A 13393-nucleotide genomic window follows, 5' to 3' on the forward strand; every position below is an offset into this window, starting at 1 on the left:
ACATTATCTGTGAGATCAAATTAATCCAGTTTAATAGCACTATAAAGCATGTTCTAACATCTTAAAATAAATAGGAGCGTGCACCAAATAATGTGAGGAGGAGGTTGAACCAGATGACCTCCTGAGGTCCCGTCCAAGCTCAACTTATTCTGTGATGCTGTGATTCTGTGATTCTTTCCTTAACCTTTGATAGAGCTCATTCTCTGTCACTAAAAAATAGAAGTGAGAAAAAAAAAGTGGAAAACCTGAAATTTCTGCTGCATAGCTAACCAGTGAATGAGAGGACAGGACACTTGTCAAGGGGGACAAGATAAAGCCTATATAGAAATCAAGGCAGAAGTTTGTATAACCAGGTAATGGAGAAGGCAACTTCATGAAATTAATAAGAAATATCAGCATTTATATACAATTTAGATAACAAAAAATAGATATTTTGGTGCCTCATGCTGTCAAAAATATTCGTGGATTGATAAATGGAATGTTAAACTTCATTAAAAAAAATTAACTTGTACCACCAAGCACAATATTTTGCTTATGCTTTTATTTTGTCCTTTGATATAAATTATTATCAAACAATTTCCAGACAACTGTTAACTGTCCACCCAAGCTGAATGGCACAAAAGGCATTTATTTGATGTTTGATCACATTTTCTGTTAGTGCTGGTAAAACTTTTCCTGAGTGTTTGGGCCAGGGTAGTGGGGCCTTTCCTCCAACTGTGAAATTCTTCATTTTGGAAAAAGAGTCAGGGGAGGTCTGCTCTAACCTATAGTGAAGCTTTTGTAGAATCTGGATGTGATATAATTCACTTGGCTCACAGATTCGTATCTCAATTCAGCTGATCCAGCCAGCAGATGGTCACATCTTGTATGAATAAATGAGATAAACACGCAGAATTAATGTGAACAACACTGCATTTGTACAGAGCTCTTTGAAAACCTGTGCTGACTGACAATAACATATCAAGCCTTCTCACTTAAGACTTTGTACCAGTTTTACACTGTGGTTATCTCTTCATAGTGGCGTGCTTATATGCACTGTCCTTAAGTTGATTGCATCACTAATTTTCCATTTTCTGTATTGTAACAGCTGGAAACAGTGAGACTGAAGGCCAAGAAGCGGTGAGGAAAATACAAGAGGAAACTTTGACTGGAAAAGGTACCATACTGCATCCTTTTCTTTAAGGAACTCTTTATTCCCCTCTTTTTGCTGGCATCTTCTTTTAGTAGAGGTACTCTTGTGTAAGATTTTTTAGTTTGGGGAAACTAATTCTTGAAGTAAATCTGACACAGAGGTAAGATGAGTAGGATATTTTTTAAAAATATTTTCAGTTCTGTTTGACTTCCTTACTGTGTGCGATTACAAAAGGGCTGGCTGCAAGTTAGTCTGCTTGTACGTGTGTTTGGGCACAACAATTTAATAGCTGGGCAGAACATCAGAATACTAGTAATTTCTGCTAACGGGAGGATGACAGCAGGTAACAGTGGGTGCGTTCTTTTTCACTGCTGGTCTTGCCGCCTGTCATGTGCATAATTCCATTAAAAAAGTGCGTTTTTTGGAGGTATGAGGTTTCTAAAAGAAGGGGTGCCCAGCTGTGTTATCTGACAAATGGTGAGAGCTTTTAATCCTTCACAAAATAAAACTATGTTCTTAAAAATAGATCGACCTTTTATATCAAGTCAGAATTCCTATGTTTTTATGCTGCTTCTTCTGTTTGTTGTTGTGCTTTTTTTTTTTTTTTTCCTGTTTTGTTTAATCTGAGCGCTATTGTATTGGGAGTAGCATAAGGAAACCATGCCTCAGTAACTATGAGAAAAGGCATATTGCATATTATCTGCTGTGTGGTTGTAATTTGCAGTTTATGACGGATGTTAGTGCATCTAATATTTCCATCTCTTGGATTTACTGGGTGTAGTTCCTAGTAGTGTACGATGATTCACTGCTGCCACTTTGATGTATCATTTTTGGCAAAATAATAGGGTAGTGTTGCTACTCCACCCTTCATGGCTTCTGCTGAGATCTGATTCTGTTTTTGTGTGTCTAATAATTACTGTTATGATGATCAAAATACGTTAATTATTGTGTAAAAAAACCTTTCATTAAGATTTATCTTTTGACTTAAATAAATGTGCACCCATCATAGCCTCAGGATACAAGTATGCTAGTTAAAAGCATCATAAATTAAGGCATAGTCAGAAGTATCATGAAAGGAAAAAGGTAATTATTGCATCATTTAAATCTTTTGCTGGAAGTTTCTGTACAGAGACCAAAATCATTTGGAATTAATTATGTCACATGACCTGCATAAAGCTGAATAAACCAGGGTCTGTCTTAATTTCTCACATCCGTGTGATCACAGGCTCTTCTAGAGCTGCAGTCTTTCTTGATTTTTCTGAATTAAGTAAGCTTTAACCTTCAGTTATAAACTTTGTCAGGATACAATTGGCAGATTGAGGAAGATGAAATTGTATCTGAAGTTGTTCCTTATTGTAATTGAAATGACTGAGGCTTTAGTAATCTCAGGCCTTGATAGATTTGGTCTAAAAACACACTGGAAGAGTACTGGCTTTTCAGAATTTCTCACTGATTGAGAGATATTTATATTTGTAAGTGCATTATCCATTATGAAGGAACTGTGTGAGTCTGAGCAGCAGTCCTGTCTTATTGCTTATCGATGAATTCGCATGTTGCATATTGCATTTGTAATGAGATGTGTGTGTAGATACTGTGAACAGGACTAAGCTGTGCAAGTATTTCACCTTTTCAAAAGCTACAGTTCACATCTCTTCAGTCACCCTGTAGAAACATTACCAGTTATTTTGGCCTTTTTTTTTTTTTTTTTTTTTGAGCATTTTCTGTGGCCCATATGAAAAAAACTGCTTACAGAAAATGTTTCCATCTAGAATATTGGACTCCTGAAGAAGAGCTACTCAAAACAGTATTGCTGGACAGCCGGTGTGGTCAAGGGTTAGGATAGCTGTCCTTCTTTTACTATGGACAACTGTATGAGTTGGTGCTATCCTGATCTCAGTTCTCTAATAACAAGGAAAATCTCCTTGCTCATTAGCAGGTTAGACAGCAAAAGGGAGTAAAAGTCTTCTCTTTGTTACCTAGCTGAGCCATACACAGTACAAACATCCTCAAAAACAACTCCGGGAGAAGGCTAGACTTGTTGAATGCATGTAATTAGTGTTTTGGCCCACTGTCTTGTCTGGGGCTTTGTCTGCTATCTAAGGGTAAGTAGTTCTACTTGACACAGTTTACACTTATTTCAGAGAGAAGGGAGGTTGAAAGGTTGTACATAAACGGTTACTATGAAACAGCTGATGAGCAATAACATGTTAACAGTTTCAGAGGAGATAAAAGATAGTAATAAAAAAGCTATGCACACAGGTGATGCTTTTTTGCTGCAGCATGGCAAGACATGAAGGAAGGTCAGACAACATTTCTGAATGCAGGGAGGCAGGAATCCTGCTTTCCCATGCTGGAGGCATTCAAACCAGAGCCGATGTTGAAAGATGGTAGAGTATTGGAGAGGAAGACAGTTTCAGCCATCCCCCTACAAAGCAGCAATGCTGAAGGACACGGAAGATTTTAGTAATGTCTCACATCAACTCTTCCTACCACCCACCCTCCCCCATGGTGCTACACCAGAAATTCCAGTACTCTCCTAGGTTTCAGGTCTCTGTGCTGAGTTACCTATTGCTAAGTGTAAAGAGTGAGGAGGGAGGTGTGTAGCCGACTGGAGGAGAATTAAGTACAGGTCCTTGGGGCATGTTAGACCCAATTCACTTGACCATCAGAACTGCCTTGATGGTAAAGCAATCAAAGCCCTCAGATATCCAGAACAGACCAGAAGTGCTGCATTGTCATTAAAATTATCACGTGGGCACTATTTCCAAAAGACCAAGGGCAACAGATTGCTACGCTCTGAATCACAAAGCTGGGAGAAGCCAGAATGATGTGGGCATTTATCTTGCTTCCATTTGTTAAAGCAGGAACTTGTGTTGTTAATAGTAGCAATTATATGGCTGGGAAAATTGTTGGTGGCTAGGGATTGCCACAGAGATATTCTAATTGTGTAAGTCTCAAATTTGCGCACAGGGTGTGTCTGTGTTAGAGGGTTTGTTAGTTAGATCAGGAGAGCACTTTTCAGGCAACACTCAGCTGCTGCCCGCTCACTGAGTGTGGGTTCGCATCAGGAAGGGCACAGCAGGTCCTGACCTGGATTCGCTTTGGACAGAACTAGCCTGGGAGGTGCAGTAGTAATAGGGCATTAGTGCACATGAGCAAACTTAGAGCTTATCTGAACTAGGAATCCTAAAGACCTGTAGAGTGCCTGTGTCAGGTCCCCAGCACAAAATGAGCTCTAGAGATGGACTTCTTTTGATCCAAACCACTCATTAATGTAGCCATAACCATAGTTACCAGTCCTGAACAAACTACATTGAGTTATGGAACTGGGAAGTTTCTGCGATAAACTCAACTCTCAATGATACTAGAAAAATGTTTCCATGTACACAATAGAATATATCTCCTGACTCAGTTACTCTCAGTTTGCATCTCTGCAAATGAAAGCTGGTTGTAGCCTGATGATTATAAACATACAAATGTTGGAAACTAATATATAAACATGAATGAAAGCTTCATTCATTCCAGCATAGGTTCATGAATGCCAATGAAATCAGCAATTAGCAAAAGTTTGTGCATAAATATCACTTAGTACCCAGGAAACGCTCCCACAACTGCAGTGTAGGAGCTGGAGTTGCAACTAGACTCAAAGGAGAAAAAAAATTAAAAGTTAGTGAGAAAACATGGTGTAAAAATCATATTAAGGACAGACCGCTTCAAAAGGAGAAGTCTGTGTTTAATCTCACCCAACATTTTTGTGGCAATTCAAACAAAACCACAATTATAAAACTATGTGCTAAATCCACAGCCTTCATGGGACTTCTATTTGAAGCCAGGTGAGAAAGAAAGAAGAGACTTTCTTCCCTTGGAGTCAGAGGAATGCGAAGTTAGCACGGTGGCAACCAAATTGTGTCATTTACAGTCTGACCCACATCAAGACGGCGTGGGCCAAGCAGTAGGAGGAACAATATTACCTTTAAAACACTGCAATTCACATGCATTCAACAAGCCTGGCTTTTTCCTAGAGCTCTCTCTTGGGATGTTTGTGCTACATATGGCTTAGCCAGGGAATAAGGAGATGACAAATTTTCTTCCTCTCTTTTGCAGTATAAACTGCTAACAAGCAAGGAGATTTTTGTTGCTATTGCAGATCTGGGATCAAAGAGTTTACCCAAAAGAAGGAGTAATCTAGCTGATAGGTACCAAGCATAATTGCAGAATATCACTCTCATGGGTGGTTACTCCACTGATGCTTCTGTATGTCAGGCACCAGTTTTAACAAAACAGTCCATGGTTTTCTGCTCTGTACCAGACCGTTTGTTGTTTGCTTTCCCTATGGGCTAGAGAAAGCCAGCTGCTAAGAGATTCCCAAATTTCCAAACTTTTTTGTTTTGTTTTTGCCCAAGAGTCAATGGTGGTATTCCCAGCACATGGGTCAGAGTTGTGGAAATCAGTTCAGCAAAAACCAATGCCTTGTTAAGATGTGCTAAAATGTCACATGGGACTTTTTCTTTGACATGGTATGATGCTGTTATGGAAGTCATCCTCAAACTGGTCAAAAATAGTAGAAAATACTTGTGGTTGAGATATATTTTTTGTAAGTGTGCATAAGTTTGTGTGAGTTTATGCTTGCTCACGTCAGATTTGCTTTTCATAGTGTAGTTTTGAGGTGTAAAACCATAACATCCTGAGCTTGTGGCAAGACCTGATGTGGCTACTCTGTCCTTTCTACCACATCCTGCCATTGGCATATCCTTTCTTCACGGCTGCTGATGCTGAAAGACCTGCAGGATTGTTTTGAAGAGTTTCCTAGCAGTAACAGTGCAGTTTCCATCTATGTGGTTTCTTTTTTCATACTAGTGCATTATCTCCATTATTTAGCTTTGGCAGGCCAAGGACTGCCCTCAGAGTTGTACAAACTGAATGCCAGGCTCATGAAGACATCTTGAAAGACAGAGTGGTGATAAGAGAGAAGAGTAAAGAAGTTTCGATCTGACAGTGTACCACTTTTCAGGACCCTCTGTGGAACTGCAGAGCTCTTTTGCTTTGTCATTTCATGAAGTGTAGAGAAGTCTTGCCGTAAAGATTACAATTTCCTTTCTTTCTGTAGCCTCATCTAAGCTCGTATCAAGTATATTCAAGCCATATGAAAATATTTGAATCTGAAAAATAATGGCTGTGTTAAACCTAGCCAAGTCTGTAAGAAATGGATCCTCCACGTGCTCAAGGGATGGAAGACCCCTTCCTAGAGCCCAAGTAACTAACACAGGGGCTAATATGGTTTATCTGTGCTGTTAGCACTTACATCTTTTCCCCTGTAAAACTGGTGACTTTTTACTCCATATTAAGCAGAAAAGATTTTAATTCATGGAAAGGTATCTTCAGAGCCCTCTGATAAAATCATTTAGGTGAACAGCTTGCAAATCAATTGTCCTGCTTTTCTGCTTGTTTTACGTAATACTCTGATTCAAAAACATGGACAAATTTATTGAGCCTTCTTGCTTGTGTCCTTTTTGCTTTCCTTTTGACTTTCAGTGTAATGTGTTACAAGGTTTTCGCCCTCAGTGCTTGTGGACAACTAAAATAATAGAGAATCCCCTATTTTTTGTGTTTCTTAAGACACCTTAGAAATTGAGTTGTCATGTTAAAAGAGTGGCATTTCAGACATTAAGAGCAATATGAGTGTGGTTCACAGAGCTAAAGATAAGCTGCAGTTCTGAATAGTGAGATGGAGATAAAGTGTTTCAAATATAAAATGTATTCATAAAGCAGGCACAAGCTCTGCCTGTTGGTTTCCTAAATTCCCATTTCCATTGGAAATGTGAAACATATTTCATTAACAGGCTCTGCCACTAGGAAACATGATTTTCTCTTATTGAAATTATTTCTAATTGAAACATAGAGACAAAGAAGTGCACAGGTGTAGCTGTAGGCAGAATAGCAAGTCCTTTCAGATGTCTTGAAATGATTTTCTGACTGTAAATCATCGGAGGTTTGTGTGACTAATGGGACTAGAGCTCCAAGGTTAGGATTTTGCTGATTATGCTGCCCTATTGAAGGCAAACCAGAGAAATGGAATTTCAAAAGGAAATTGCCTCTGAAAGGCCATTTCACCCCTTTACAGGAATTTGATCCTCTTTTATGTACCTGTAGTGCCATGCTATCAAGCAGTGTTCAGATAGAGGTGCTCCTGGGTTTGACACCTCCCACAGTATGCCATTATTTTGTTCAGTCCAAGCAGTGGTTGCGTGCAAGTTGCATGTGCTGTTTCCAGACCTTGTCTGTTCTCAAGAAAATTGCCACCAAATACTGAAAGGCAAAGCCAAGAAAAAGGCAATTTATTCTCTCTCTGGACTGCTTTCATATCTTTCTTCCAAGACCTCCTTTATGTAGTCCTAGCTTCTATGGGTTACATGTAGGTCTTCAGAAGTTAATTTGCTTACAATGAGTAGAATATTTTCTGTGCAAATGCCATCAGCTTCTGTGCTAGGGATCCAGCTGCCAAGAGCATGGAGAATTTGTGGCCTGAAGTAAACGTGGGAAAGGCAGAGCCTGTATTTGAAGAACTTACAGGCTGTGCGCGTATCCTTCCAGGTGTGAGCTGCATGTGAACCAGCAGATTGTGGTCCACCTGAGCGTGTCAGCAGTGCCGGTCTTTCCTTGTCAGCTTCATCCTCGCAGCACTACAGCGAGGCTCCAGAGGGAGCACGGCCAGAGAGGAGCATCTGCACCTCCGAAGGGCCAACACTAGCATGTCCATACTTAAGTTGTGTTTTGAGGGCCATTTTTTAATGGCAAAGAATCAAAGCTCTGAATGGATGTCTCAGTTCTTAAATGAGTTATGAGCCAGGCTCTTCTCAGTGATGCCCAGTGGCAGAACCAAAGACAATGGGCACAAACTCAAATGCAAGAAGTGCCAGTTAAATATAGGAAAACTATTTTTCTTTTTTAGCACAAAGGGTATTGTGTACATTGGAGGGGAAGAAAGGAAAAAAAATAGTATAAGGAAAAAACCAATTTCTACTGTTCAAAACTTTGTCGTGGCAGTTGGGGGCTTCTGAACTGGGGGTTGGTGAAAAATTCATTTTCCAATCTAAAATCTTGCAGGCTTTCTCCTAGTTTGTATTTCATACTTGGAATTCAGTCCATGTAAAAATCCCATGGGTCTAACAGGAACAATTTTTCATGAAGGCGGAATATTTTCTAGAGATTTGCCTGTTTTGATGGGACTGTTTATTGGTGAAAGAGGGAGAGAAACATTTTTGCACTCATATCTGCAAAATAAAACAGGGAAAGTACCCCAGTTGCAGAAGAGATTGACCAAAAATGTGTTAACTTGGTTCAGGTCAGTCTGTATCAAAGGCTTTTCATCCCAATTAGTTCTGGGTTTCTTATGTATCAGACTATTGTGCTATCAAGGATAATAATTGTTTTAGAATCTAGACCTTAAAATCTTATTGAATTAATAAGCTGCCGCTTATAATTCTTTGTGTTGATTTGCAAATGTATGCTATAAAGGATTTGTTTTTTTTAAAGAGAATTTTGCAAGTATTTTGTTTAAAACAAGATTTTGCTTAAAAATTCCACAAAATGGAGATGTCCTGTGGAAAACGTTTATTTCATCTGAGTCTGAGACTACTTTCCCTGTCTGAATATGAGGAGAAACTTCTTTACTTTGAGAGTGACAGAACACTGGAACAGGCTGCCTAGAGAGGTTGTGGAGTCTCCTTTTCTGGAGACATTCAAAACCTGCCTGGATGCATTCCTATGCAATCTACTCTAGGTGAACCTGCTTTAGCAGGTGGGTTGGACCAGATGATCTCCAAAGGTCCCTTCCAACCCCACACATTCTGTGATTCTCTGATTCTGTGATTCCATAAATCTGTTTTTTTTTTTTTTGGGGGGGGGGGGGGTGGGTTGGTTTGTTTGTTTGTTTGTTTACTTTGAGATTATGCAAAATCAATTGTTCAACCCCAGGCTAAGTTAAGTCTTCAAATGAGATTTCCTTCAAGAGTTTTGTTTCTGAATGCAGAAGGCTAAGCACATCTCCAGTGCCATGAAGGCCTTATGCTTATAAATCATAGGCCATGGCTAGTAGAGAGAGATGTCAAAAAATACAGTGCATGTCTTACAAGGCTGATGTAGTGAGTGGTCCTCCTGAGAATCTTACTCAGGCTATTCCTCCAGTTGAGATGATATCAAATGACTGGCTGAAGACTGGTATCTTAGAAGATATGTGAAATGATTTTTTAGTCTGAAATCATAATCCTGTAGTTACCTTGACAACAACCAGTGATATATAGTTACATTGTGTTTGCCTCTCCACGCACCCTTTCAGTCTGTCCTATAGAGAGAAGACAGATTTTATTTACTTGAATTGTACCTCTGATAACATGCTATTCAGAAAGCAGCATCCTTTTCCATGTGTCCTCCTAGCAGGATAAGACAGTATATTTGCCTTTGCTTGAAAAAGAGAACTTGTGGCAGTGTTCACATAGTATCCAATTAACTGCCATAGAGTGACTTTTTGTATAAATCTGAAATTCAAACTGGTGCATTCGTGTTAACCAACCTGGGTACATATAAAGATTAAGTCTGAATAAATCTTGAGTTTCAAGTAGTGAAAATGACGTCACCCTCTGCCTGTCTCCCACTTCAAGTGGATGAGCAGAGCATGTGATTGTACACTGTGTGGTGCCGGAGGAAGGCATCCGAGAATGGCAGCTTGCGTTCTCTGTGTGGAGCAGAGCAAAGCCACATGGACTTTCTCTTCATCTCAGTGTAGTAATAAGTAGAGAATTTATGCTCATGTTTGCATTTATTGGTGAAAATTTGGGCCCCAGGGTGCATTAGGTGCCCTTTAGCTCTGCTGGCTCCCACTTACTGTTCTGGCAGAGTATGTGAATAGGGGTGAGCAGGACATTGTGGCTGCAGCAGCTTTGAGGGGCTGGCTGGAGCTGAGCACAGAGGTCCTTCAGCCCCTTGGAGCTCTCAGGTCTGGCTCCTGCCTCTGTGTGGGCTGTCCAGGAGACACCCTGGGTGCGCATCCTGAAATGTGTGTTGGTGGTAGAGATCTTACCTACTCATTTTTATGTTTAGGTGAAGAAGAACTTATCAGATGAAGTAAAGTACTGGCACCAAAGTTAACTTTATGAGGATAGTCCAGAAATAGCATTCTTAGGCTATGTGAAAATCTAGCAACTCCATCTTTAGTCTGTTAAATGAATTTTACCTTATTTTCTGAAGATAAGACTTTTAAATAAAGCCATGCTTTTGCGCTTTTCAGAAGCTGGATGCAAAAGGGCTGATCCATCCCTTCAGCTAGAAGGATGCCACCCACCAACCCCAAGTTTAGGGATTTGTAAGGCAGCAGAATGAGGCCTGGACAGGGAATTTAATTAATTTCCTTAAGCCCATGGCAAGAAGCACGTGACGTGGGGAATTTGGCTCCAGTGCAGCGTGGTGGTGCACGGGGAACAGTTGTGTAAGGAGTGGGTTGGAACTGAAAGGAGAGTGGTTGTGGATCTGTCCCTGCCTGCTGTCTGTCCTGTGCAGCCTGGTGGGGAATGGACCTGAGTGGTGCTCACCCTGCTCTGGCTTCATGGACCTTTTCCACAAACTGCCATCACAGCCACCCAGAGAGACCTTTTAAAACACACCATCTTCTGGTAGTCACAGAGGGTAAAAATTAGTTCTGGTTTTCCTTCAGTTTCTTTTTAGCACTGGGTGAGATTAAATGTAAGTGATGATATAAGGAGAATTCAGTCTCAGAGGAATTGTATACATTTACACTACTAGCAGTAAATTATTCTTTGACTTGCAAAGTAGATTTTTTCATTGAACCTTTTTATTTTTAAAACAACATGACATTTTCTGTGGTTTGCAGATTAATTTCAGATAATAATTTTTCTATATTGTTTACTCTTTGAGTTAAACAAGTCTCAGCATCCTACTTGAATGGCTGCTATAAAAAGAAGTAGATATGTGTGCATTCAGAGAGCAGCTGAATTGGACAGGTAAAATGGGAGAAAATGGGGAAAAAAGGAAAACAAAGGACAGGATGATGGCAGAAAAAATCACAACATGATTATCACGTTCCATATTTCATTTTCTTTTTAAGTGGCCGTATTTTTTTAATTTAGTTTCAAATTTAATTCAGAATAAACAGTTAAGACACTAATATGGAAGCTAATAAGCCCAACAAAGCTGAGACATACTAAAAAAGAGAGAGGAATGGGAAAATAAAGAGAAAAAAAACCAGCAAGGAACGGAAAAGGATTTAGAAGCATATGAAGAGAGAGAGGAAGGACAACCTGAAAAGTCATTATAGCCACATAAGTTTGAAGGAGCTTAGGATTATATCCAGAAAATACAATGCACAGAGGCTGACTGGTTGTTATAATATATGCTAAGCAGATTCTTAGTATATGAGTCCCTGAGGAGACAACTGGAGTCACTCCATATTTCAGGATTTTGCTGTTGGGAGTTGCAGTCGTTGCACTAACATGGTAGAGAAGCTCTCAGAGAGTCACGTCCCATTGACAGTGACACAGCTGTGACAGCCGTGCCTGCTTACACGGCACAAGCTGGGCCAGCATGGCACACACAAGGCTGATGCTTTGCTTTCAGTCTCATTTATATCCCCCAGGTGGTATGTAAGAGGGTATTTGCTTTGTTCTAGCCCCCATCTTATATATTTCCTCCTACCTTTCCATCAAGGAAAATTGTGTATTTTCTTTTCCATTCTGTGTAATTAACTTTCCTAATCTTCTCTGAAGGACTTCCAAAGCATTCAACATTCATGACATCATTGTATTTCCATCTCTGTCTCTCTCCCTCTTCTCTCTTTCTCTTTTCATCTCCCCCATTTCCCTACTTTCCTTACTGTCTCTCTCCTTCTCTATCCCTGTCTGCTTCTCTCTCATTTTCTTATTATTTTAAGGAATGGGAAATACAGCTTTGTAACACACATCTTGCTGTTTCAGTTCATCTTGCTTGTTCACATCTTGCTTGTTCAGTTTAAGATGGTATTCGTGTTCTCATAGGAGTTGCTTAACATTCTCTGGTTTGTGTACTGTAAGCAAGCAGTAAGTATCAATGAGAACAGCCTGTACTTTCATCATGCCTTTCATTTTCAATTTTAAAAATGATTCTAGGTTAATGGTGCTTGCATAGTCAGAAAAATTTGACGTCTTTTAAAGGAACAGTGTGATTTGCTAGTCTGCATATTTTATCCAATAGGCTAAGTTTTATTTAGTTTCTTTTTAGCTGGCTTCTGAGATGGAGACATAAGCTTACTGCCCAACTGGGAAAAACAAGCTCCTTCATTGATTTTTATGGGATTGGAAGAGTACACATAGATGATCTGGATTGCATGAAATCTTTTCTCTGGCAACTATTCTGTTAAATTAGTTTCAAAGCTGTCAGATTAAAAATCACAAAGTAAGAGTGACATGTTGTGTCCAGTGGGTGTTTGTGTCCTAAACAGAGGCATCATGCTAGCCTTGGGAAAAGCCTGAAAGATAACTTCCGTTATTATTCAACTGAAAACCAGAAAAAGAATGACTGAATCATTAAGCTAATTTTCTCTAAATGGGATGAAATATCTGCTGATGGGTTTTTCTCTCTTCCTGTGCTGCTTCTCCCTCTGCCCTCTTTGTCTCAGTGTCTCCCTGGCTTCTCCATTCTTACTGAACTATCCCTTCGTCCTTAAAGCTTTCTTCTCAAATCTCTGTTGTACGGGTTTCTAACTGGTTCTGTCTTTTTTATATCTCGGAACAGCAAATTCTGAGTTGGACTGCCAAAGGCAAAGCAGAAATAGGTGTCAGTGGGCAGACACAGCAATTTAAACATATGAACTTAACCTCAAGTTATCTATCTATGTCTTTTCATCACTGGCCCCAACCAGTTGCTTGGCAATGTGGATCTCTTTTGCCTTTGATGTGAGAGCTCTTTGCTCATCCCTTGCCATCCATCTGGACTGATAGTGATATGTTCAGGCATCACCTCCTTCTCTAGGTTAGCAGGGAGAGCCCTTGAAGAAGGCAAGAAAGCAGCAATGGGAAGGCCAGTTTGGCCGGAGGACCTCGTGTTTTGAGCCCTGGGTGTGCTGGCTGCACTCAGAGGAGCAGCACAAATTGCGGTGTGAGAGCCTGCACCTGCACCCTGCCAGCTGCCAAGGGAATGCTGATGGTACAGCAGTGCCTACACCCTGTGCAGCCATGTGGCTGCATTAACAGCTGATGGTAAAGGCCATTGTCTTAG

The 13393-nt window shown here is 40.1% G+C and overlaps 1 protein-coding gene across 1 annotated transcript in view; it reads left to right on the top strand.

Moving 5' to 3' along the window:
- Positions 1–13393, top strand: part of DHRSX (dehydrogenase/reductase X-linked) — a 167597-nt gene that overhangs the window by 50363 nt on the left and 103841 nt on the right. The window contains exon 3 of the mRNA XM_065855771.2: positions 1088–1156. Coding sequence (XP_065711843.1) covers positions 1088–1156 — 69 coding nt within the window. The remainder of the gene's footprint in view (positions 1–1087; positions 1157–13393) is intronic.

This window comes from Patagioenas fasciata, chromosome 1 (assembly GCF_037038585.1).
Source record: "Patagioenas fasciata isolate bPatFas1 chromosome 1, bPatFas1.hap1, whole genome shotgun sequence".
NCBI lineage: Eukaryota > Metazoa > Chordata > Aves > Columbiformes > Columbidae > Patagioenas > Patagioenas fasciata.